Source organism: Podarcis cretensis (genome assembly GCF_951804945.1).
Source record: "Podarcis cretensis genome assembly, chromosome: 6".
Classification (NCBI taxonomy): domain Eukaryota; kingdom Metazoa; phylum Chordata; class Lepidosauria; order Squamata; family Lacertidae; genus Podarcis; species Podarcis cretensis.
In genome coordinates this window covers 64,851,372-64,878,302 of record NC_137175.1, presented here as the reverse complement: position 1 = coordinate 64,878,302, position 26,931 = coordinate 64,851,372, and the positions used below count along the sequence as shown (strand labels likewise).

General features: G+C 40.6%; 1 protein-coding gene and 1 long non-coding RNA gene across 2 annotated transcripts; one reads left to right on the top strand and one right to left on the bottom strand.

Moving 5' to 3' along the window:
* Positions 1 to 50: 50 nt before the first annotated feature.
* Positions 51 to 17,898, bottom strand: LOC307219100 (methylcrotonoyl-CoA carboxylase beta chain, mitochondrial-like). The gene is given in 14 exon segments (XM_079982037.1): positions 51 to 1,057; positions 2,180 to 2,261; positions 2,549 to 2,697; positions 3,328 to 3,450; positions 4,606 to 4,762; positions 7,523 to 7,614; positions 9,258 to 9,450; positions 10,556 to 10,734; positions 11,548 to 11,592; positions 11,596 to 11,628; positions 12,030 to 12,208; positions 14,436 to 14,632; positions 15,815 to 16,144; positions 17,527 to 17,898. Coding segments are annotated over 14 exon segments (1,893 nt in total). The 5' UTR covers positions 17,571 to 17,898; the 3' UTR covers positions 51 to 967.
* A 96-nt stretch (positions 17,899 to 17,994) lies between these two features.
* Positions 17,995 to 19,949, top strand: LOC307219117. The gene is made up of 3 exons (XR_013840304.1): positions 17,995 to 18,094; positions 19,189 to 19,360; positions 19,737 to 19,949. It is a non-coding gene; the product is annotated as an uncharacterized lncRNA (long non-coding RNA).
* The last annotated feature ends 6,982 nt before the right edge of the window (positions 19,950 to 26,931 follow it).

Below are 26,931 nucleotides of genomic sequence, written 5' to 3'. Positions count from 1 at the left end.
ATGGACAGATTTTGTAACTGTTAGTCAATGAGCAAATATATTTTCAGAAACAAAGTGAGAATGCATTCTTTAATATAGTCTTGAATTCTAATACTTTTTTAACAATTATGAACAAGTTAAAAAAATAATTACAATAAATCTCTTAGCTTTTTCCCCACTTCTGAGGAAAAATGACACATTCATGGTCTTACATCCAGAAAGAATTAATCCAAAAGTCTTTATCGCACCAACCTGAAGAGTCTTCAAGACAGAGGTAAAAACTGCATTAAAATTGTGAATGTTCATGAAAAGCTCTTTACAATCAGAACCTCATAACTTAGAAGACACACCTCTGTGCACCGTCCTGCAGCTTCAACCACCTAATATAGTCAAATTTCAGGGGCCAACTCTGTGGGAGGTAAAAACTGCCAGAGATAAAAATAAGGTGCTTACATCAGTTGGCTCCCCTTCATTTTTGTTTGTTTTTTTGGAAGTGGTGGCAAAGAATTATTTAATTTATTAGGTTTATACACTAGCCTTCCTCATAGGATCTCAGGGTGGCTGACAGAATACAGGATAAAAACAAGTAAATAATTAAAAACAAAACAGTAAAACGGTAGCTTTTGGCTTGGTTGGTTAGTATATTCTGGTGTTTCTGGTGCTGTTAAATCTGTTTTCTGTATTAATTGAGTTTTGTTTTAAATTATTAACTTGACACACCTTAAACCTTGGTATATCAGCTAATAAATGATTTCCATAATACTTGTTTGGTTATATTCAGCACAAAAGACATCAATTTAAAGTATCCTATCATTGGGTGTGGACAGTAATAGAAGCATGATTGAAGACTGATATATAAACATATATAGAAATCAAACATTTTCATACTAAGAAATCATGATGACAATATCAAAATACTAATTGTTTCTATTTAACATCCAGGGAGCCAGATGTTCAAATTCATTTTTTTACCAGCAGGCTTTCCTGCTTACATTCTTATGACAGGAAGAGGAGACTGTTGCGGGGACATGATCTGGTATTTCTGCTGTTTCATAATTCTTAAGCATTGTGCAATAACCTGCCAAAAGAATCACACAACAAATACAACAACAACAATTAATGTATTTGGAATATTCTAAAGTGCTTCACAAGACAAATGCAACTGACAATTACTGTAGAAGCTGAATAAAACGTATCAGAAGGTCACTCTTAAGGATAAAGGAGAAGATGCTAAAAGCAATTATCATGAAAAAATATGTAAAGCAGAAACTGTAGGAAAGGCAAGCAAAGGAATATAGGTGGAAGCAGATAAACAAGAGGTGAATGTGTTGTGTCAATTTATTGCTGCAGTAAATTAAGAGAAAAAAAATTATCTACCCATTATTTCAGGGAGAATTACATCCCTAAAGTATGCTACCAATAACTGTTCTGTTTCAATTATGTCTAGGGACGCGGGTGGCACTGTGGGTTAAACCACAGAGCCTAGGACTTGCCGATCAGAAGGTCGGCGGTTCGAATCCCCGCAACGGGGTGAGCTCCCGTTGCTCGGTCCCTGCTCCTGCCAACCTAGCAGCTCGAAAGCATGTCAAAGTGCAAGTAGATAAATAGGTACCACTCTGGCGGGAAGGTAAACGGCGTTTCCGTGCGCTGCTCTGGTTCACCAGAAGCGGCTTAGTCATGCTGGCCACATGACCCGGAAGCTGTACGCCGGCTCCCTCGGCCAATAAAGTGAGATGAGCACCGCAACCCCAGAGTCGGTCATGACTGGACCTAAGCCCAGGGGTCCCTTTACCTTTACCTTCAATTATGTCTGCCCTACCAATTCCCTTACTAATCACTAGGGCTGTCTAAAGCGCCCTTACCCTTGATCTGCCCTGTGGCTCTAATCTAAAAGGCTTCCATCAGGCCAACCTGCTTCACAACTGGTCCAAAATAATTCAGAAGTCACACTAATGTTCAATTAGTTTTTGTTTTTGTTTTTAAAAAAGGGTTTTTAACCGGGGGGGGGGGTAACAAACAAATAAACAAACAAGCATACAGCCAGGAGGAAGGCAGGGGAAGGAAACGTGCCTTCTTCCCCTCCCCTCCATATACTATTTTAACAGGAAAAATAGAAACCAGTATTTTTTAACAAGTAGGCTTGGGAAGGAAGAGATATTGAACATCTTATAGAGACATACACTTAGAGAAAGAAGCTTACCTTCCTTGAACTCTGCGGTAAGATTACACCATCATCCCAGAGTCTGGCAGAAGAGTAGTATGCACTGCTTTCTTCCTCTAGTCTTAAAAGACAAAAGAAAAAATTCTATTTTCATCTGCACTTGTACAGATATTTTGTACTTTGGGGAATACTAAGACAATATAGCACATTTTTAATACCCCCAAACTGAAAAGACAACGGTCTGCTTCAAAAAGTAAAATAATCGCTAGTATAGAAAACAAGTAACTTCAAAAATTTATAATTCTTTTAGCTATTAAAAAAATTAGAAGCAGCACCCTGAAATCCAAAGAGAAACATCAATACCATTAATTTAATCACAACACTGAGGTTTTTGTTGAATGCACCTACTTTTCCTTTAATAGTTTTAAGTCTACTTCTGCTCCTTGTTGATCAGCATCCCAAATAAATGAGAGCGTGTGGCAATGTCTTGAATCCACAAGGCCTATTCTTGCATTAGGCCAGAGGAACAGGAAGTTTGGATCAAATGATCTTCCACACTAAAGACAGACAACACAAGACCAGAGAAATTCAGAAATGAAAACTCACCATTTAAGCCAGCTTGAACAAAGCATTGACTCAAGGGAAGCATATTAAGAAGGCATTAAAGAACTGTGAAATATAGTGTCCATCTAATTTAAAACACCAGTTTCTGGTTTCAGTACAGTCTGATCCTTTGGAGCCATGTCTACTTGTGTCAACAATAATTCTGTATTTTCCTCACTACATGCTAGAGATTCTTAGTTATATCAAGTTTCAAGTGTGGTATTCAACTACCATGTCTTGTAAACACAAGGATTTATGCTTACACAAGGGGACATTTTCCATTTCTTCCCACCACCACAACCTTCCCTTCAGAGGGTTGGGGGAACACCTAGAACAGATCTGTCCCAACCCAGTGACCACGTGATGACATCACAAATCTATTCCTTGGGTAAGTAAAAATCCAAGTATTGGGGGGGATGTAGGGTCAGGAGGGGGAAGAACATCTGCCCCATTGTGCAAGGAGAAATCTTTGCACTGATGGAACAAAAGACTTAGCACCATGCTGAATTTTACCCTAAGAAACTAGCTAGGACAGGAGCATGTGGGTGAGGAAAGAGAAGCTGATCCTACGTTCAAAAACCTACCATAGCATAGCTTTCATTTCCATAGCAGCCACCAATCACAAGGGTTATCTTGGGAACAGCAGCACAAGCAACTGCAGCCATCATGGATGCTTGTGCTTTCAGCCTATTAGTGTGATCCTCTGCCTGAATTAAAATGAAAGAATGGTGAGAGTTATTTATTTTACTTTTTACATGCACATGTTCCCTTTATTCCTGGTCTCAACATGTAAAGGATTTGCAAATCTTTTATACAAATATTTAAGTGACTAATTTGCCTACCAACAGTAAAAGGGGGGGAAAGAAGATGGTAGTAATTAATGCAGGATTCAGCACTAGAAATTCATTGTTCTAGTCTGTTCCTCTTCAAAACAGAGACCAAAGCTCTCTATCTATGCACATGCAGACTAAAAGGAAACAGGAGTTTCAAAAACTGCCAGTCCATCATTTTCCAGGCACAAAAACAAAGTATACAACTTGGAAACATTGAGCTCTGTAGGGAACATTATTTTTCATTGTATATGGTGAAATCTACTAGTTCTGATTTTTTTCACATAGCAAGAATTTAGTTAATTGTAATCATTACTACTGAATTTCCAACAAAGAAGCTTGCATTATAAGGAAATTACAGTTTCTAGGTATACAACAGCACTTCTTATGCAGTGTCCAGATGTTAACTTGTTGGGCTCCTAATTTGGCTGACAAGCTACCTTAAAAAAAAGGTAAAGGACCCCTGACAGTTCAGTTGCGAATGACTCTGGGGTTGCAGCGCTCATTTCGCTTTACTGGCTCAGGGAGCCGACGTTGTCCGCAGTTTTTCAGGTCATGGGGCCAGCATGACTAAGCCGCTTCTGGCGAAACCAGAGCAGCGCACGGAAACGGCGTTTACCTTCCCGCTGGAGCGGTACCTATTTATCTACTTGGACTTTGACGTGCTTTCGAACTGCTATGTTGGCAGGAGCAGGGACCGAGCAATGAGAGCTCACCCCATTGCGGGGATTCGAACCACCGACCTTCTCATCAGCAAGCCCTATGCTCGGTGGTTTAGACCACAGCCACCCGCGTCCCACAAGCTACCTTAAACCTGGGAAATACCAAGTGGAGAGATTTCCCCTCAATCATTTTTCAAACTTTTTACATTCAGAGAACCCGTTCCCTGTTGGATGCAGAGGAATCTGTTATTGCAGGGAAGAATGGAAGTGGGCAAACTTTTCCAGTGAGAAAACTTTTTTCCATTTGAAACTGAAAGCGTGACACCCTAATTCAGAGCCATTTGACTGTGATCTGTACTAGCTGCTTTACCTGTGTGAGACTGGTTGGCTCTGCTGCACATGGAGCTGTATTCAGGACAAAAAGGATTGGAATGTTTCGTTGGCTACAAAGCTGTATGAAGTGGGAACCCTTCAGAGAAGCTTCCTGAGTCAGCTCACCGTTGTTAGCTACTATTCCAACTAGCTGTCTAACAAAAACATAAAACACTTTTTATAGTACAAGGGTAGTAGAAACATTGAAATCAACACAGTAAGTACCCTCCATGTGTTTAGTACTATAACTTTATAATATCACCTTAAATAGGCAACAAATTTGCATTACTTTTGCTTCAAAACTCCCAAGATACTTAGAAATGTTTACAATAAATAATCTGCTGCTACAAGTCATTTAAAAGAATATGGTTTGGGCGAAGTGCAGGCATGAAACATTACTTATCTAAATTCTTGTCTAAATTACCTTACTCTCAAAAGCGGGAATGTTTGTGCAAGAGATCTGTCATAAATTATTAGGGGGGATCTAGGCAGCCCCTTATGCAAGGGGAAGGCATGTTCACTATTGGCCATGATGGCTGGGAATGATGGCAGTTGTAGTCCACACAAGATTGTAGGCTAGCTTAGAATGTATGGACAAACATGGTTCCAGTGCCAAAGTATGAAGCAACAATCTAATGGGTTACTTATTATGTACTTGTTATGGACATTCAAGGCTGAAAAAGCTCAAATTAGTCATGCAAATTTGTACTTTTAGTGACAAAAGCATACATTTTTATAAACAAATGATCCTGCATAAGTAGTTAATATGGAACTTATTTGTTAATGTTCTCAAGTCTGCTTACAGCAGGAAGCAAAATACAGTTCATATTCTCTGTGGTGTAATTTTCCATTATGATGAAAAGACAAACCATCTCAACTATCATATTTTCATCTCAGAGGAAATCAACGAGTTTGAGTCTGCAGCATGCTTTATTAATCCTACCAAAATAATTCACTTTCTAGAGCTACTTAGAGACAAGCTTAACATTAATGGAAAAGGTTAGGCCACAAGAGGCTTCTCTTTCACTTACAAAACGGACTTTAAATATTTATTTGAGCTTTTTAGAGTTTTGAGTGATCTTAGAGTCAGTGAAAGCAGTCTTATTATCAGCCCCAGAGAATAAGGCCTGCTTAACCATTCAACTGACAACCCAGAAGGTGGCAGTTCATCAGGCTCTTTCACGCTGCACCACAAGCACTTACTAGCTTCTGGATCCTAGACTTGACTTAAGCAGCTATGTGCAGAAATGGATTTTCTGCACAAGAAGCCATTACTTCAAAATATTAAATACAGTGTAGCACTTGCCCAAGGAAGGCTAACAGGATGGCATTGAGTTCTCACTGGACAGAGAAGGAGAATGGATAAGAACAATGGCCTGCTGCAAGGAGAGCTGCACGTTGGGGGAAAGCCTGTTCAACGTACTGACATTTTGTTTTGAAGACGTTGTATATGTTGCATTGCTATGGAGGGACTTGGGTAGACTTGCCAGTGCTTCCCCTTCATCAAATAGTTTGAAATGTTTTATGTAACTATTCCCACTGGATACACAAACCATACCACCTTAAAATTTTGATTTTTTAAAACGGACAAATGGTGAGGGGAGGCTTTTGCGGCTGGACTCTAGTTAGCAGGTGCCCAGCACACACATGCACATACAGTGGTACCTCTGGATGCGAACGGGATCCATTCCGGAGCCCCGTTCGCATCTAGAAGCAAACGTAACCCGTGTCCGCGCGTCTGCGCGGGTCACGTTTTGGCGCTTCTGCGCATGCGCGCGACGTCATTTTGAGCGTCTGCGCATGCGCAAGCGGCGAAACCCGGAAGTAATGCACTCCGTTACTTCTGGGTTGCCGCGGAGCGCAACTCGAACATGCTTATCCCGAAGCACATTCAGCCCGAGGTATGACTGTATACGAGGTGTTAGTGAGTGGTGATGATAGCTGAGAACTCACATTTCTCTAGCAACAGCAAATTGATGTTTGTTGGGAATGCAAGTTCCCCACACATCAAAGTTCTACATGAGAGAAGGATTAGATCTCATGCAAGAAGGCAATTGTAAATTATTTGTGCAAGACAACTATTCTGGAAAGATCCTAGAAAAAACTCATCAACTAGATTATATTAAATTAGGTCTGATCAGTATCTTTTAGAGCTGATCATTGTGTTTCAGATGTCGGTATATGTCTTGGCCCAAAGCTAGCCATTGCTATGTTTATTAAATAAATTGCTAATTTGCTTAATGTAATCAGGTCTTTGGCTGAACTTAATTGCTGGTGGTTTGTTAGTAGTGTGATACTGATAATTCTTCTGAGCTCTGAAATGCCAAAATGAAATTTCGTCTGCATGCTTTTTAAGTTGAAATATGAAAATATTTAGCAGAGATAAATCTTAAAAAGAAGAATTACCAACAATAGAATCATATGGATTCTACACAGAAGTAAGTCCCACTAAATTCAACTGGGCTTATTCACAGATGTGGGTATAGAACTGCAGTTGTAAAGAATTCTATAAACACATACAATGGATTTTAAAAAAAAACACAACAGGTGCAATTTACTATTGATCAGCAATGCTGATTGTCTAGTCAGGTGGCTAAGTACAGACTATATTAATTTAAAACCCCAAAATGTAAGCACTAAGCACTTGGAATACAATGAATCCAACAAAATTTAAATCCAGTTATACACCTTGGCTTCCAAAAAAGAGTAACATTGTAGAAACAATTGCATAAGTGATCCAAACAACCTGGGAGCCATAATATAGCATAGCTACATTTCTATCCCTGTAACAAATCTAAGCTCAATTCTGCAATTTCAAGTGACTCTAACAGGGATCAAATTACCATTTGCTTGAACAACTAATCATTAAAAAGTGTTGCAATAATGTGGCCCGCTGGTTTAAATTTCTCCCTTACCCTTCTACGTAGGCAAATCCTGCTACTAAGGTAGTTCCATAATTAGCTTTGAATTCCTGGAACCTGCTGCCATCTATCATCCGACTCAGGATCTATAAAATATTGTCAAGAGAAATGAAAAATCAATAGTAGATAGCTTGCTGGGGGAAAAATTCATGTCTTCTGTCTCCAATTATGGCTCAATATTCTAAGATAATGGATGATATCTGACTAAGTCATACTAAGAGTAGACACACTGAAATTAAATCCAATGATTTCAATGAGTCTACTTCAAGTATGATTGAGTCAGGTACTACTCTATGTTACATCACAAAATTGTAAACTTTAACATTCAAAGTTGTTTTACTTGTTTAGATACCGACTGTACATCCAAAGCTAAAATTTTATGATTTAAGTAGGTATTGGTAGAGCATAAGACTCTTAATCTCAGGGTCATAGGTTTGAGCACCACGTTGAGCAAAAGAGCATTGCAGGGGGTTAGACTAGATGACCCTCATGGTCCCTTCCAACTCTACGATTCTATTATTCTAGTGGGTTCAACAGCTACAGCCTAATGGAGCTAGCCTGATCACAGTAATCCAGGCTGTAGTAACTTCCCAGGTTGACTACCATTACAGTAGTAGGGCTACCCTTGGAAGATGGTTCAGAGACTACAGCAAAATGTTGCAGCACGGAAACTGACAAATATGACAACTCAGGAGCATACAACACTGCTTACAATGCAGTTGCGTTGCCTGTCTAGTTGTCTCTCAGCCCAGTTTATGCCCCGAGCTATTTATGGCTTTGTATGCCATCATCAATATGGCTTTGTATGCCATCATCAATATGGCATATAAAGTCATAAATAGCTTGGGGCATGAATACCTGAAAAAACACCTCTCTCAATACTATCTTGTCCATGACCTGAGATCTGCTGGGCAGGTCCTATTACTTGTTCTTATATCAAGAGAGATCCTGTTAACTGGCATCCAGAGCAAGGTATTCTTGGCAGTAGCACCCTAAATCTGGAATGAAGTACATCCTGTGATCAGGCATCTCCATTAAGCTGGAGGAGGGAAAGAGTAGGACAGTCTTACTGCTAATAAAAACTAAGTAGAAGTAAATACTCAGACTAATAAGGCTTTTTGATTCATGAAGAATATGGTGAATACTTCTCACATCTCTTCCTGAGTTTTATGAGAAATAACAACCAACTACAAACCATGGCCTCGACTATGCACACATAAAGGAGTAGACCATTTGAAATACTCAAATTAACCCTTGATCCACCTTTTCAACTCAGCATCTCAACACAGTATCATCTCTGGAAGTACTTCTAAAAGCAAACAGAAATGGACAACTTTCAGAGAAGTAGCTGTGTTTGTTGGCTGTGAACAACAAAAAGTCTTGCAAGCACCTTAAAGACTAACAAAGGTATTATAACGTAAGCTTTCATGAACTAAGATCCACTTCATCAGATGCATGAACAGTGCTGCCAACTGAGGATCACACTTCATGTAATGAAGTAGATTCTCTCAAAAGCTTAGCCGATAATAAATTTGTTAGTCCTTAAAGTGCTTACAGGATTTTTTTGTTTTCACCAGTTTACATAAATGATCCAAGAAAACTGAGCCACAGGATTTGTAGTTCAACCAGTTAACTATACTGTCACACTGTTTATTTTTTAAGCCTATTAACATCAATGGGATTTATATCAAGTAGCCTAACTTCAGATTGCAACAAACATTTTCCTTACCAATTTTATATGTAGAGTGTAGCTATAATCTTGTGGTGCAAGCCCCAGAAGCTCATCAGCACTGTACAAGGGACTGTCATACTCTACAGTTTCTTCTGTAGGAATTTCATAATTGAGCGTTGAAATAATATTTCTAACACATTCATATGCTTCTTTTTCTGAAGATGCAAAATGGTCAACACAGCCACTGACCCTGAGAAAAATAATTTACAAATATTTGGCAACAGATAAAATTCAAGGCAACAAACATGATCAGAAAACATTGCTACTAACAGGAAAAAAAATTATTCCTCATATTTATCTTCTGTCTTTCAAGTGATTGTGCCTCAGACAAGATAATTTCTTACAAAAAATATATTAAAGCTGGTGAGACTGTAATATCAATTTGCATTAACTGTACCGAAGGAGGAGCGCTATTAGTTTTCTTCATGAATTCTCATGTTTAGAGTAGCACAACGTGCTCTAGACAGAAACTATTGCTACTGCAGAATGCAGGTGCCAGGGCTGTGAATGGTGCCACATAACACTTGTTCTGCACAAACTGCACTTGTTCCCAATTCAAATTTCACTGGGTCCCAAGTACTTGAAGGAGCACCTCTCCCATTATTTTCTGGCCTATGGCTTCAGATGTGTTGAGGATCTTAGCAGCTTCTCACAAACCCTCTACCAAGCATAGGGCATGGGGCAGTGATGCAAAGGAAGGTATTCTTGGTTGCAGCTCTCCATCTGTGGACCACCACTCCGCTCTGAGGTAAAATTGGCTTTCTTCTTGAGATTTTAGTGTGGTGTGAAAGCACACCTTTCCAATCAGGCCTATAGTGCAGTGATGTATTCTGATTCTTGCTGTGAAAATAACAATCGGTGGTACCAGGGCTTTTTTCCAGCCAGAACTCACAGAAACTCAGTCCCACGCCTCTCAGGTGGGCACCACTGCCATTCTAAGAGAACACAGGAGGTGTTCTTGGTGAGCTCCAGCACTTCCTTTTTCTAGAAGTGGGTTGTACGGTTTGCTATTTGGTTTTGTTCCTCCCTCATTTTAATGTAAAATGTGCAGTACTTGTGCAAGGTGCTGAAAGAACAGGATATAAACAAACAAATGTTGTATGTTGAGGGGTGATTTTCGACCCAGAAATAGATATGGGCCAACTAAGTGCAAATAATGCAGCACTTTTTTGTTTCTGGATGCTTCTGACATTTGCAGGCATTTTTTTAAAATGAGATCATTATACCTAGAAAAACTAGGACTAAAGGTATCATTCAATCAATATGAAGAGCTCAGGAACAAATATTATACCTACTTAGCATGCAGGTTGGCTCCTCCCAGTGCCTCGGGATGAATATCTTCTCCTGTGGCAGCTTTAACTAAAGGGGGCCCAGCGAGAAACATTGTGCCAATTTTATCTACAATGGCTGTTTCCTCTGCCATGGTAGGAACATAAGCACCTCCTGCAGTACAAGAACCACACACAACTGCCACCTAGAGGACACACCAAGATAGCTGGGTAAGAAAAAAAGAACAAAGATGAGGAAATATTTAATTTTATGTTGTAAATTTCCAGGAAAAGTTATCAAGCATGTGATTATATTGAGAAATTGCACTGAAAATGCCACAGGAAAAAGGAGTCAGGAGTTTTATTTCAGAGAGCAGTATCAAATATATCAGACTTAATTTTATATTGTACAGCAATAATATATAATCCTTACTTAAGCAAGGAAAGCATGTGCAGGCCATACCTCAGATACAAAATCTGTATTATGATTTGTGACAGCTTGTCAGGGTTGGGGGTTTTTACAGCAAGTTCTCCCCACACCTATATTTTTTGAGGTGGGCAGAACATGCTCCAGTGTTATCACCAGTGAGAAGAGGCAGTAGTATCATGCCTGTGTGACATGTTGCAAAGGGAAGGGTAACCAGCTCAGGTTACTCAGGGACCCAGTGTGTTCATGATGTGAAGAGAATTTAGAAGGAATGTTTCAGAATGTGACCCACTGGCTATCTTTCTCTAGTCTGTTGAAACAAATGAAATGAAAGTACTGACAGGTGTTTAATGCAAGAAGTTAATGACTAACTATGGTCAGATATTAAAGATATGAATGTAATGGCCAATGATCTACCATTTCTGATCATAGTGGACCTATTCCTTGTGCAACAAATGCAAAATTTAAACTGCTGAATGACTCTTCCAAAACACTCTGAACTGCTTTGCTCAGCAATGCATTCTTTTACTTATTAACTATATACTACTGGGAAATGCATTCTTAATGCACAGATTTCTTCCCAATATTATACCTGAGGGATTCTCAATGCAGACATCACAGCCTCATTGTAGAAAACTCAGCCTCCATGGAATTGGTCAGGAAACAACTCTGCCTAATAATACAGAGGCAGGAAATACAGTAAAAAATCAAAAGTTACAAAGCCTATGTTCTATGCAGTTGTTCTGCCTCTTTCTTTTTCAAATGTTCTTTTTAGCATACTGAAAGAATCATTATTTTTCTGAAAATCTGTATTTTCTTTTTTTGGGTTCCTCCCCCCAAAACCCCAAGTATATTCTGTGCAGTAATTTTATACATACCGGTAGCTCATTTTTCTTTGACATGGTTAATTCATTGACAGTTCAATGACAAACTGGCTTTGACTTTGTTACCTTGACTATTTTTCGAATATACAATATTTTTAGGACACAGACTTGAAAGCTAACGATAAAACAAGTCAAAGGGAATAATTTTAAGCAAATTAAATCAAATGGTTTCATAGAACATGTCTTTTACCTGAAGTGGCAAGAATGCTCCCCCACTGTCCACAAGGTAAACAGATGGAAGTCTATTTTTAATTGCTATTTCTTGAGCTCTCAGTTGTTTCTTCACTGAAATAGGATAAATGGTCCCACCTTTCACAGTTGCATCATTTGCCATGAAGACACACCAGACTCCACAAATTTTTCCAATACCTGCAACAATGACTACTGTTATTACATTTTACAAACAGTATGAATTATCCACTTTGGAATATTTTGTAACTGGATCATAAAGTAAGGCAACTAAGTACATAAATATGCTAGAGAGGTCTTTTGTAGCATATTAAAATGCTAAGGAACTCAGAAAGAATGCAGCTCAACTTTCAGCTATCCTCTTTTACTTACAATGCTGCTAGACTTTGAACATGTGTAGTGAATGAGAACAGTTGTGGAACTAAGAAGTGACTCAGCTGATAAGGTATCCTATGGTGACATTTTTCAATAAATGCAGATAAAATTAATTGTTTATCAAAAGATCCTATAACAGAGGTTGTCAAACTAAGGCCCGCGGGCCGGATACGGCACACTGGGCTCCTTAATCCAGCCCGTGAACCTTGCAAACCCTGCCACCCGCTCAGTCAGTCCCCGCGCTAAACAGGCGCAGCGCAGAGGCCTCGCACGGAGACTGACTTCTGCGATGCAGTATGGCTTCTGATTGGCTGCAGGAAGCTCCTTCAGCCAATCAGAAGCTGCAGACGCCTCTGGGCACCGCCCCTTCCTTCCCGCTGAGGCGGCCGAGCAGGAGGAAGTGGCCGAGCAGGAAGGAAGCGGCAGTGGCGTGGAGGCTGCCTCCGCCGCCCAGGCCAGCAGCATGGGCTCTGTGCCCCAACAAGACAGAGGACGCTGATGCTACCGAAGACAAGGCAGCATCGGCAGCTGTGGTGTGAGTGGCATAGGCGGGGGGCCCTTTTGGGAGGGGGGGTTGCTTTCAGGAGGTGGTGGGTCTGGCCCCCGACAAGGTCTGAGGGACAGTGAACCAGCCCCCTAGTGAAAAAGTTTGTTGACCCCTGTCCTATAAGCTCAGTGTAGAATCTCCCTATTGCTTTGTTTGTTGTCACAGAATTGATTCTTTCTGTCCTGAACAAATTAATTCTTTCAACCAATTAAATAAAGGCTGCAATCCTAATTCCTCCCCACTGCTAAAAGAGGAGCCACCACTGCATTCCCAGCCCGGCTGCTCATGGTGGCTGCAATGGAAGCGGGGGAGGCAGGACAACTGGGCCTGATCCCTGGGCCAGCTCAAGGTCTGGATCCCAACCCCTGTATTCTCTTGGGCTCTGAAAGTGTGAATACCACCAGCAAGCCTTCTATCTACTTGAATGTCTGGCAACCAGTTAACTGAGCTGAAGGGTGTCTCTGCTCAATCCAACCCCACATCTGGTATAAGGTTGGGTATGGATTGCACTGATCAGTTAAAGTCAGATGATAATCTATCAAATGTACATACAGTATTATCAATATTTCAGCTTGAGATATTAGATTTAAAGGCCAGCTTTAATACTTTTTTCATTCCTGCTCCACAGACAAGAATCCAAAACATCCTCAGAACAAGTGTTTTCTAAATCACAGCCTGACCAATTAATTGACTGAGACTTTAGTTGATTAATTTATCAATTTAACTTATTAAACCTTGTGTCCATGCTGCAAAAGAATTGAGGTTAATTTTACACATCACAGATAGATGACACCTTAATATGTACTACACACATAACCACAATGGGAAAACACAAATGAACAGCTTTTCTACCAACTTCAAGGCCACTACTTAAATTCTAAGTTTTGTTTTCTCATAAGCCCTTCATCAATCTCTCAACTGTGTAGCTTAGTGAGGACTGGTTTCCACTGCTGACATCATGTGTCACTGCTGCACTGGATCAAGGGGCAGGTAGGCAAAAGAGCTGGCAAGAGGCTAACTGCAGATATGAGCATGCCATTTTGACTTTTCCAGAGCACCTAAGTTTCTACTTTAATTTGGTTAACAGATATAATGTGCCCCTCTGAAATCTTTCATTACTATATGCAGAACAAAAGCATTACATTTAAGCATGAAAGAAAAAGTATGTGTGACTCTTGCCTTGTAAGGTGGATACCATAAACAGATTTACAAGTCTACTGTACATTAATAGCCACCTAGAAAAGCCTTATTTGATGTGCCAAACCAAACCTGATCCCAAACATTTGCTTCCGGTTGTTGAAAAGGCACTCTAATGTCTCCCTCTCATTCTGTCTTCACTATTGCATCTTCCAACAGGCATAGCACAGATTTTGTTATTTATTGGCGGCGGCAGGCCACACTATCAATTAGCATGAACTGATTAAGTGCATGCAGATTTATTATATTGCAATTTACCTTTTAAAAAATCCCTTACACAAAACCTACCAGTGAGACATCCTGCTGCAGGAACATCACCATAAGGCATATCAAGGCCTGCAAAAGGGGAGAGCTCAAGGAAACTTTCATCATCAAGAAGCATCTTTAAGCGTTCACGAACAAGCAACTTTTTGTTCTTCTGAGTGTGGCGCAATATTGCATTTTTTCCTCCTCCTTTACTGACCTTCACAAGCAACTCTGAATACCTGATATCAAAATGAAAAGCTCAATGGAACTGAAAACCAACTTTTGTTGCCAAAGACAAAAGTACCTTAAGAACAAGTTAATCCAACACACACATTAACAACACTGCCATCATACTTGTGGGGAAATATTGTGACTGTATTATTCAAAATTCAGCAACAAAGAAAAAAATATGAATTTAAACTGGACACATACATGTGTTCACATGTCAAATTAGGGGAAACCTTGTATGACATAGACATAACCTTGATCCTGGAAAAACATGAAAACATTTGCTTCATGGAACTGTGACTAGAGATTTAAGTACAGACTTAAAATATAGCAGCTCCTTCAACACTATATTTCTTAAGAAATGAAAAGAGCAAATAGAATATTGTCCTTACCTGGAACCAGTCTCATACTCAAAAGTAAAAGTGCTTGGCTGATTTTACTGTAAATTCCCAAACAGCCCTATGACCAACCACAAAGCTAGGACAGCCATCATTCAAAAATTAACTGTATAATTTGATATTTGGATTCTGGCTTTCTCGAGAGATAAAATGGAAACAGTTAAACTAAAATAACTAATGAAAAGTACTCATTTTCATGAGTTTTCTTTCAGCTTGCACTACTAGTTTTGAATAAAGCCCTTTGGGCTGCTGCCATTTTTTTCTTCAGGACCAATACGTACAAGTAGTGAGTCACTTTCCTCTCTTTATCTGTGAATCATGATTAATTGAAAACTCTTAGGAAGATATGACTCATATATATCTTTGCATTCAAAATGAAATGAGGGACAGGTTTTATGACATTTTCAAAAATTTGTAAAGCATATAACACAGATAACATTTATGGTATCAACTTGCTAGATGCCTTTTTAAATGAGCTAACATTACTCCAAAAGTGCTAAAGCATCTACCCAACTTGTGAAAACAAAAATCTTCACAAGACATATGCAGGTACATATATAAGTTGAGAAATCATTCTAAACCTTTCAGGAGGCAGGAGAAATAACTTGTAACAGTCTTCAAGTTTATAGATAATTGAATTCAGCAAACCGATTAAGGAAAAAACTGAAGCCAGGAGAATTATTTTGGATCCTGGCCTAAGGTAAGGCTAGTTTGCAAGAACCTAAAAACCTTACTCAAAACTGTTGAATCAAGGTACTAATGCTGTAGAAATATTTTTTTTAAAAAAATAGTTACCTCTGAATGCAGATCTCACTGTTTCTTGCATTGCCTTCAACTACGTGTCTATACAGGGAAGGGATGCTTCCATCTAATACTGGAAAGTTTTTTGTATGGTTATGTTTATTGTTTATTTTGAAGCTCACAGAGGAGGAATGTAGCATGTTATGTGGAACCATACTGGTGCATTTTGTTCCATCCTTGCATCTCCAGAGGCTCCATATTTGCTGTCTGCCTATGCCAACTTCCTGACATATGCTCTTGGAAGTTTGGAATAATGAAGAGCAGGAAGTAGACGAGGGGTGTCGTGAATACCTGGAGAGCATGGTGAGAGCGATCCACATGATCCTAGAATCATAAATATCATATTACTTATTTTTTAAATGCATATCCCATATAATCCCTGAATTCATACAAAAATAAACCAATAGCCCTCCCAAGATAAAATAATGCGGCATACGACTAGAACATTTCAGTTATCATTTTCAATGCTGTATGGAAGCAAGTACACAAAAACTTTTCTTGAAGCAAAATCTCTGCTAGTTATTTCATTTCACTTCAACACTTAAAACATTTAACTGAAAGGCAGGACAACTCTAGGGTCCACCTTTGTACCTTACACCAGGCACGTCCAAAGTCTGTTTCGGGGCCTAACTTTGGTCGGCCCCCATGGCCCTTCACTTCATCAAATCTGGCCCTCTTTGAAAAAAATTTGGACACCACTGCTGCTAGTTGGGATGCTATACTCTACCAGCAGCAAAATCAATAACACAGTAAAAGCACTAGAAAAAAGCTCTTGCCAACCACCAATTAAATATTCCCAAGGATACACTTACAATGCAAAAAGAGATCAATCATCCTGTGGTAACAGCATTAATACCATGATGATGTGATTGAACCCATTCCACACATAATACATGAGAACTGTGCCAGGAAATCTCACAGCACCCCATCCAAAATAGCTAATTCCAAAACTCAGTGGTTAGGAGATTCCAGTGCTTCCCTGAGGCTGGTATTTGAATCTTCTGACTGCCAAAACCCAGGCATTAGCAAAAAAGTCAAGGAAGGGACCAGGGTCACACAAAAAAAGGAATGCCATTTCAGTTATAACAGTGCAACAACACAGTAACTAGGAGGAAGCCACCATGCAGAATTTAGGAGAAATTAAGATGTAGTGTATCTGGGAGTTAGTACTACACCTTTACTCTCAGTTTAAGTGGGCATAGGTTTGTAGCCTGTCAGCTAAATTAAGCCATTAACAGGTCAACTTTATTTTGTAAAGTGATGGGCTGAAATTAAACCTCAACCAACTATAAAAACATACGGAATTATTTTGCAGCAAGACAAACCCTAGGAGTCCATTTAGGGTGCACCAGCAGCCTTCTCCAACAGAGAGCACTCCAGATGTTTGGGGCTACAACTCCCATCTTCCCTGATCATTGGCTAAACGCTGGCTCAGGCTGATGGGAGTTGTACTACCCCTGAAGAAGAACAGGATAGGCAAGGCTGCTATTCCTTCTGTGTCTGCTTCGTCTCTTTGCTTCCAAAATGGTTGTTGTATTCTGAACTGCACTGATGCAGAATTAGGAATATATGCAACTCATGGAAACTTATTTGTTCTAGCTGCATTACACTGAGCTTGAATGCTTTGTCTCAGCGCGCGTTCAACAAGTCCTTGGCCAAAACTGACTGTCGCTTGCTTTTATTGCACTGACTACATTTCATTTCACCTAATGGAGAGGATGGACGAATTTTTTTTTGCTGTCCGCCTCATGTTTGCTCGTTTTTGTTCTTTTGTTTTAACTGGCGGGTCTCGGTTGCCGAGCGAGCCCACCAAGTGAGCGCGCTTGCTATGGCCCCAAAAGAAAGCTCTTTCTTTCCCGAAGGCCCCGCGAAACAACTCAGAGCTCTGGCCCCAAGGGCGGCCCCGGAGTTTCGAGGGAAACAGCTGAACAGGCAAGTTCGCTGTAGGCGAAACCAAGGCCTTGTTTCCCTTTTTTATCCGTCCCCTCCGTCTCTGGCGTGAACCCGACAACTGCACTGGGCTCGCCCACCGCCGGCTGCGTCACCCGACGACCGTTTTCTAACGGCCATTTTCTACCCGCCCCGCCCCCCGCTTCGGGACGCACCGAAGGAAAGTTCGAAGTTACCGTTTTCTTTCAACTCTTGCCTTTTCCCAGAAGTCCCCGGCCCCGCTTCAGTACGTAAAGCGTCCTCCGCGTCCAGGACGGGCTCCGCCCCCTCGGCGTCTCTCTCGCTCTCTCTCTCGTAAGGGCGGAAGCCAACGCCTGTCCCCTGGTAAGTGTGGGAGTGCGCATGCCCGTTTTCTTCACGCGCTTCCCCCTGCCCCCTTAACGGCACGTGCTGAGCGAGTCTCTCGCGGGCGCTTCCTCACGCCTGTTCCTCGAGTACAGCGAGCGGGCAGTGCAGAAGGAAAGCCATGCAGTCCAGCGTCCTGTTGGCACGCTGGCCAACTAGACACCTGTAGGGAATCCCGCAAGGGGCCTCTTCCCCACGCCCACCCACTGTGGTTTCCAGCATCTGCTATTCAGAAGCATTGCTGCCTCCAATTTTGAACGCAGAGCACAGCCACCCTCTTTTGAAGCTATCTAGATTGGTGGCCATCACCGCCTCCTGTGGAAGTGAGTTCCATGGTTTAAATGAGGTGGCTCTGTGGGTTAAATCACAGAGCCTAGGGCTTGTGGATCAAAAGGTCAGCGGTTCAAATCCCTGCGACAGGGTGAGCTCCTGTTGCTCGGTCCCAGCTCCTGCCAACCTAGCAGTTTGAAAGCACATCAAAGTGGAAGTACAGTGATACCTCTGGTTACATACGCTTCAGGTTACAGACTCCGCTAACTCAGAAATAGTACTTTGGATTAAGAACTTTGCTTCAGGGTGAGAACAGAAATCGTGCTCCAGTGGCGCGGCGGCAGCAGGAGGCCCCATTAGCTAAAGTGGTGCTTGAGGTTAACAGTTTCAGGTTAAGAACGGACCTCCGGAATGAATTAAGTACTTAACCCGAGGTACCACTGTAGATAAATAGGTACCACTCCGGCGGGAAGGTAAACGGTATTTCCGTGTGCTGCTCTGGTTCGCCAGAAGCAGCTTAGTCATGCTGGCCACATGACCCGGAAGCTGTACACCGGCTCCCTTGGCCAGTAAAGTGAGATGAGTGCCGCAACCCCAGAGTCATCCGCGACTGGACCTAACTGTCCAGGGGGTCAGGGGTCTCTTTACCTTAGCTCTGGACATTTTGTTTCCCTGCGTAGATTTCAGTACATTTTCAAATCCCTTCTCTGTGCTATCTTTGCCTAACTTGCCCTTCCCACCCCACCCCCACATGTTTCTCAATATATTTCATATTGGATTTATTCTTTAATTTTTTTATACAGAGAATGTTTAAACGGATGGAAACCCTCTTTCCATCTGGCTGAGGAGTTGCACTGGAAGGCTTTATGTTGATTCTGAGAGCCGATTGCAAGGGGAAACAAGGTTGCCACGTTTTATTAGTTTGTCTTTCATATGTTATTTAAAATAACCAAACATATGAAAAATAATAAACAGGTGTATAAAAGGTAAAGGTAAAGGTACCCCTGCCCGTACGGGCCAGTCTTGACAGACTCTGGGGTTGTGCGCCCATCTCACTTAAGAGGCCAGGGGCCAGCGCTGTCCGGAGACACTTCCGGGTCACGTGGCCAGCGTGACATCGCTGCTCTGGCGAGCCAGAGCCGCACACGGAAACGCCGTTTACCTTCCCGCTGGTAAGCGGTCCCTATTTATCTACTTGCACCCGGAGGTGCTTTCAAACTGCTAGGTTGGCAGGCGCTGGGACCGAGCAGCGGGAGCGCACCCCGCCGCAGGGATTCGAACCGCCGACCTTTCGATCGGCAAGTCCTAGGCGCTGAGGCTTTAACCCACAGCGCCACCTGCGTCCCCCTAGGTGTATAGTTAGTGGCAAATTGACTGGTATATTTGAAGTGATGCAAGAGCCTCATCTTTTATATGTTTGTTCATTTCCTTCCAGTCTTACGTTTTTTCCCCAGGTAGCATTCTATTTGGAAATAAAATTTAAAAATTCTGCCAAAAAAAGAAAGATCAGGAAACTTTTAGTATACCATGAATAAGCTTGTGAAACCACTAAAGAATAAAACAGCCCAAGTTCAGTAAATACTGAAGGAGTTTGGGTGTGTAAGTTAGGTTGCCAGATCTTTTGCAGACTTATTAATTAGTCCACATAAATCGTTATTCTCAGCAGCTCAGGGCGGCATTCATGGCTCCTCTCCTCTCTTATCTTCACAGAATAATTGTGAGGAATGTTAAGCGGAGAGATGGTGACTGAGTTTTATAGCTTAATGCACATTTGAAGTTAGATCTCCTTGGTTCTAGACTTCCAGCACACAGATGTGACTAAGGTCACAGAGTCTGCAATCATGTTATACTTATGTTATTGGTTTTATTATGAATTTTTTTTTTTCATATTGTATTTTCATATTGTGAACTGCCCTGAGAATCTTCCCAACCCTATAATGCATATAACACCAATGTCTCACAACAAATGTAACTGAAGAACCTGAAGAAAGAGACAATGCATGTGCTTTTGAAAACGAGGGGAAATTATTATTTTTTTAAAAAAGAAAAGGAGTGTGTGGCAGCCCCCAGTATTAAAAGAGCCCCCACCCCTATTACATCATTAGAACCAGAACAAACCTATGAAACTAGAAAAAAGCAAAAAATATCAATGTTTGGTCCAGATCCTAGATACTGCACCCTCACTAAAGGAGACTGTATGGATGATTCACTAAATGATTGTAGGATGATGTGTGTATCTGAGCTTATGGCTTTAAATTCTCTTTATCTTATATGCTGCTTTATTACAAAAATGACGACCAGACTACTGATCCTAAACTGAATAGTTAGTTGCCCAACCACCTCCTCCAGAACCCCCCCCCCTCAAGTGCCTTGCATTCAAACTCCCTTTGAAGTCATGTGCTTTAAAACGCGTTGGATGCTCTTTAAAACATAGTATCATAGAATTGTAGAGTTGGAAGGGACCCCGAGGGTCATCTAGTCCAACCCCCTGCAATGACGGAATCTCAACTAGATGATCCATGGCTGATGGCCATCCAAGCGCTGCTTAAAAATCTCCAAGGAAGGAGAGTCACTGCTTCAGACCCTAAGGGCCTCTGGAGCAGGAGGAAACAAGTTTGCTTCATCCTCCATGTGACAGCCCTTTAGACTTTAGTTATTGAAAGGGCTGCATGGTGTGGATCGCATATCTGTGTTATGAGAGTGTAAGCAACACATTTCTCTCTCCCCTTTCTCCATACCATGCAGAATTGCAATGGTAACCAGAAGGCTGGAGTTTGGAGGCTGTGGGCAGGATCTTTTCATTGCTGGGGGTTTGACTAGTTGACCCTTGGGATCCCTTCCAACTCGGCCATGCTATGATTATATCAAGCAGCTAAACTGCTAAATGAAGAAAATGATGCTTCTGAAACATTTGGGAATCATAGGAACACTCTCCCCAACAGTGGCTTCCAGCAAGAGCTTGCATCTTCCTTAGGAGAGAGGCAGTCCAGAACAAGCGGGGAAAGGCTCAGAGTTCAGGTAGGTGGAAATGCCAATTGAGTGCCCTATACTATAGGAATGCTTCCTTCCTGTGTCCCCCACCCTCATGCGCCAGACTGGTGCTAGCATGGCTGGGAGCCAGGCGCCTGCTGATTCCTCCATTTTCTTTGCAGGGAGGGAGCCTTTCCCCAACATATACTTTGTTCTGGCCAAATCCCTGGAGAGACGTGATGACCCTCCGGTACTGGGGCAGAGGGAAGGTCCTAGTGAAACACGTTTGGGGTGTCTGTGGCTTCCGGCAAGTGCTTTTCAAAAGCATTGCTCCCTAAAACAGGGGAGCCTGAGCATAGCCATCACGGCTAGTTGCCTTTGATAGGCCTTTCCTCCATGCAATTGTCTAGACCTCTTTGAAAGCCATCCCATCCAATATGCTCTTGTGGTGCATCTGATTCTCCTCTGCTTCCTTGCTTCATGGCAAGGAGATGACTATTGTGAGATCCTTTGGTTAACATCTATCTGGGCTGGAAAATATTAAAGAATCAGAGGACTGGTGAGCTTTCCTTGAAGCACAACTGATCAAAGGCAGGCAGATCTGTTAGCATCTTGTCAAAGATGCTCATACAACAAAGGATGCTATCATACCTCGCAAGCATCTCAGAAAAAGCTCCCAAGCTAATAGAGCAATTAAGTGGTCAGGGGCTGCCGTTTCTGGATCCCACCACAGCCCTTCCAAGTTGCCAAAGAAATCAATGTCACAACAGTTTTTTTCCTTGCACCTCCTCCCCATGATCCCATGTGGGGCTTCCTCAGACATATGCTGTGTCTGAACCAGCAGATCTCACCAAACCAAGTAATCGAGGACCCAGTCAGAAAAGGAGTGTGCGCAGTCATACTAGAAATAAGCAAAATAACTAAACAGGTACTAGAAGTCACCCCAGAACTGGCCCTACTGAACCTCTTCCAAGATAACAATGCCCACTCACACTAGAAAGAGTTCATAACCCACTGACAGCATATGATTCAATATGGCTAACTTAACTTGACAACCCCCCTCACCCATGCACAAACAAATCCCACTGCGGCCAGCCAAAGACGATCAGCCACACCCTAGGCCACCCCAGCCTCTCTCACCACCAAGGAAACATTACAAGCAAATAGAAAGAGAATGTCCCTAAGTGACGCTGACAGAAAAACCCCAAGCATACATGAAATAAAAGAACTTAAGCTTTGCCTCTCTCCAACCCGCCCCCCCCCCCGGAGATCTATGGGTGAAGGGCAGTATATAGATTTAATAAAGTAATAATAATAAAGTTTTTTAAAAAACAAATCAGCAAACCTTGGAGTTCCCATAGCACGCTGATACCTCCCTTTTTATTTCTTAGTGGTTCAGGTTTGGGTTTTTTTACAATATTCTCTGTACTCTTCAGCTGAGTTTACTATTAGAGGATTATAATTACAGCAAAAGAACATACCTACAAATGAGTTGAATTTGCAGGTGTTAGAATACAACATACTAAAGTTGTATACAAGATTCAGCTTTGGATGCCTGAGGTTTGACCAGATGAAAATGTCATACTCCCAAAGGAAAAAAAGACATTATGGCATAATTTTTCAATCCAACTTGCATTTCGTTAACTGTCCTGTAGAGGTCTCCATGACATGCTAAGTAATTGGCATAGAATTTCTTACAATTTTACTTGGTCTGCGTCTATATTGTTGCTGTTTTGTGGGTGAGATCCAACTGCATACTAGCAAAAAGTTTTTGTGAACTCAGCAGGGAAAAGGCATAATTGGTACCTTCATTGCACAACAGTATTATGCTGGATAAAAGGAATGAACAGACTCTGTTCATTCTTACTGTCAGTATAACTTGTAAAAATATGTACAAGGGAGAAGCACACATTAATATGAGTACTGTCTGAAAGACTACAAACTCATAACTCGTTAGCTATGTAGGGAAGATGGCTTATCTGATTAATGAATAGCACTGGAGCTTAATTATTTCCTCTGGAATCCTTTTTGCCCCTTTAAATAGACCCAGAAGTGAATATGCAGTAGCTTAATCACTAAAGAGCTTTTCTGAAAATTAAATAATATAGCAATGAGAAGTTACTTTAAAATTCCTAAGGCTAATTGAGCAGTGACTAATGGTTGATAGTCTTTGATAGTGAGTTATTAGAATGATATTGAAGGCCTTTTATTTTGTACCGTTTGGGTGCTGTCTTGTCCAGTCATGAAGTATGAAGTGTGCTTAGTTGTCTTGGGTTAGGCTGTCCTTGGCTGACAGAGTAAAGTTTTTTCCAAACAGGAGAGGCAAAGCAAATATGGGGTGCGTTAAAGAGGAATACGTCTCTCTTCTGTCAGCTTTTGTTTTGTTTTCTTGCCACAGCAGGAAGACGTTAGGCATTAGATATACTACATCCTTTGAATAGCAGCAGTTCCTGTATTTGGCGGCAAATGCCACACAATTCTCAAGACCCCCTGAGAGTCAACTAAAATAACACCATCTCTTTTCATCTGGATAACCAACCCACTGACATGTGGATATTTTATGTAAATATTTCTCTTCTTTCTGATGCTTACAAGTTTTACATCAGAGTTCTTCTTAATGTTGTATTTCCCATTAACATATTTCAGTTTAATTAAAAGCGTCAGTTGTGCTACTCTTTCATCCTGGAGGCAACACTGTTATCAATAAGCTACATACAATTGTCTACATACAAGTTGAAAACAGAAAATACTGTGTAAGGATATTTTTCTTCTAATAAAATCTGTTAAATAAATATAAATTAGCACAAGGCCACAAATTTTCTTCTTGAAAACATTCAAAATCTATGTGAATATGCTGTTGCAAGAAGCAATGATTTTTTTTGGCAATGCTGCATAAAGCACAACCGGTTTTTCTAAAATTCGTTCCTATATTCACTTTCCATTTGTCCTCTCAAATAAGAAGTCATATTTTTGTTGTTGTTGTTGTTGTTGTTGTTGTTGTTGTTGTTGTTGTTGTTACTTAAACCATTCTTTGCAATGATGTCATAATGTAATTTTCTGTTGTTGAGCCAATAATATCTGTGCAGCTGTTAACAAATAGGAAATAATTTCCCTAAGCTCTTTCCTTATACTGGGTGACATGGTTCAACAAAATCAATACTGGATCTAAATGAACTTCATATTTCAAAATTTAGTTGTTATTTTAATAATCCTCTTCAAGTATTTTTGTCGTAAATACGTGTCTACCACATACGATAATAGGTTCCATTTTCTTTTTTTACTCTAACCAGATTTTTTGAATATGTTATGTTTATTGCCTGAATGGTTACTGGAGTTTTGCCATTACCTTGAAACAATTTTCTCTCACATTTGCATTCAGCAAAAATTTATGATCCTTTCTCCATATTTTCTCCCATACCCCCATAGCTATGTTATTTCCCATATCCTGATCCTACTTTATCACATATTCCTTTACTCATTCCTGTTCATCATATTGTAACAACAGAGCTTGGATAATGGATGTTTATCTTTCTTTTTTATTATATTTATAAATTCTGTTACCCCCCTCAGTACCTTATTCTCTCTTATAAATTTTTGTTCTATATTTTGTACTTGTAGACATTCATACCGTTGGCTTTTTGACTGCTGGAAATTGAATCAGTGTTCCATCTTTAATCAGTTCTCTGTAGCTATATACATCATTTTTTTCCCAAATGCTAAAACCATGATCCTGCTTGATTTCATCTAATGCCAGCCAGAAAGGGCAGATAGTTGGGCTTATTAATCATTTATATCGATTCCATTTTTTTTAACCAAATGAATACCAGAAAATTACTTTTAGCTGCTATTACTCAATTTATTATAGGCCTCCACAGAGCTTTAAGTTATTTAATTGTGTACTATAACCATGAGAAGCAAATATTCATTTATGGATTAGAGTTTTGTTGGTTGTTTGATTATTGTTGATTATTGTTAAGAGTTGTCAAAAGGGGGTGGTCTGCAAATCTGCTCTTTCAGTTGGGAGGAAGATGTGGACAGAAAATATACTGTATTAAACACAAATATTCCACTTATGTATCAAACTTCTTGAGCTGGTCATGTAATTTACGCAGTTTTATGGAATTTATGAAAGCATGTGGAGTTTGCATTTGGAACGCTGAATAACAAGTTGGAATGTGCTTGCTTGTAAACCTTTTCCCCCTTCTTTATACAGTATTGCATACAGTATTCTGCATATAGAATAGGAGGTTTGGAGATAGCAAAATGAGAGACACTAACAGCTTCTCCATATTTGCAAGGCATAGTTAGTGTAACCATTGCTTCACTTTTATTTAGTAACCAACACACGTACGGGCACTGGCTGCTATAGTGGAAAAGGACATTGCAATCTCTTGTAATGTTCTTATAAAGTTAAGCATATTCCTGCCAAAATCTACTCCAAGTTGCTTATTTAGAGTGTTTAAATTTAAAAACAAAACACCAAAGGCCCTTCAGTCCCCTCTGACAATAATTGCTTAGAAATTGTGTCTAAATTAGAGAAGAGTTTTGTTTGTTTACCAAGAGAAACCCCAAAACCACAGCAATTTTGGCTCCTTTAACTCTACCAAGCAGTCCACTCAACTGATTGTACATGAATGCAGTAATGAAGAAGTGAAAAAGATGTGGCTAAGGACTCTAATCTTTCATATATTGCTGCATGTAAGCAGCAATTGTTTTTGAAAATACGTAGCATATATCAAGTGCAATTATTTGAATTATGCAGAGCCATTGTTCAGCAATACTTAGCAGTCCATATCCAGGTTGGAAGATATGATGTCTAAGCAGGCAGTGGAATTCTTCAGTCATTCCTTCATATTTGTTCAGCGTACCAGTTCTATACCCGGAGGGAGTCTTAAAACTTCTGAGGGACTCTTTATTGTGGGGTTCAAGCCCCACATTGGGCAAAAGATTCATGCATTGCACGGGGTTTGACTAAATGATTCTCATGGTCCCTCTATGATTTGTATAAAACAATTTTAATCAAAAATTAAAGAGAGGTTCTCAACCAGGTCCATAAGTAATAAAAGAAGCAAAACCACCACCATCCTGGGCAATCCTTTTCCACTCAAACCACCCGCTTCATCTGCCTGGAATTCCTTCCCAAAAGACCTCTATGGTTGAACCACCTCTTTCTTCAAACCTCAGCTCACCTTTCCTTCAGCAGCTAGTCATCTTCCTGAGCTACGACGAAAATCTATTTACCTGTAACTTCACTGGCTTGCATTCATCCCTTGTTAGCCTTGCCATTCTCAGGCTGCCTTGGCTGTCTCTTAGTGCAAAGACCCATGTCATCACGCCTGAGCTTCCACAGCTGCCGCTTGCCATGAACCACCATTGATATGTTCTGTGCTTATGATCATATTTTATTCTCTTTTTTGTTATGCTGTTTTAAATGTGCATTTTATATTTCACTTCCTTTAGTAGTGTTTTAGATTTTTTAAAAAATGGTTAACAGTGCTGTGTGAAATGTCCATTCTGCTGTTGACCTCCCTTGTAGTGTTTTATTTTGAAATCTTTAGGGTAATATTTTCATTTCC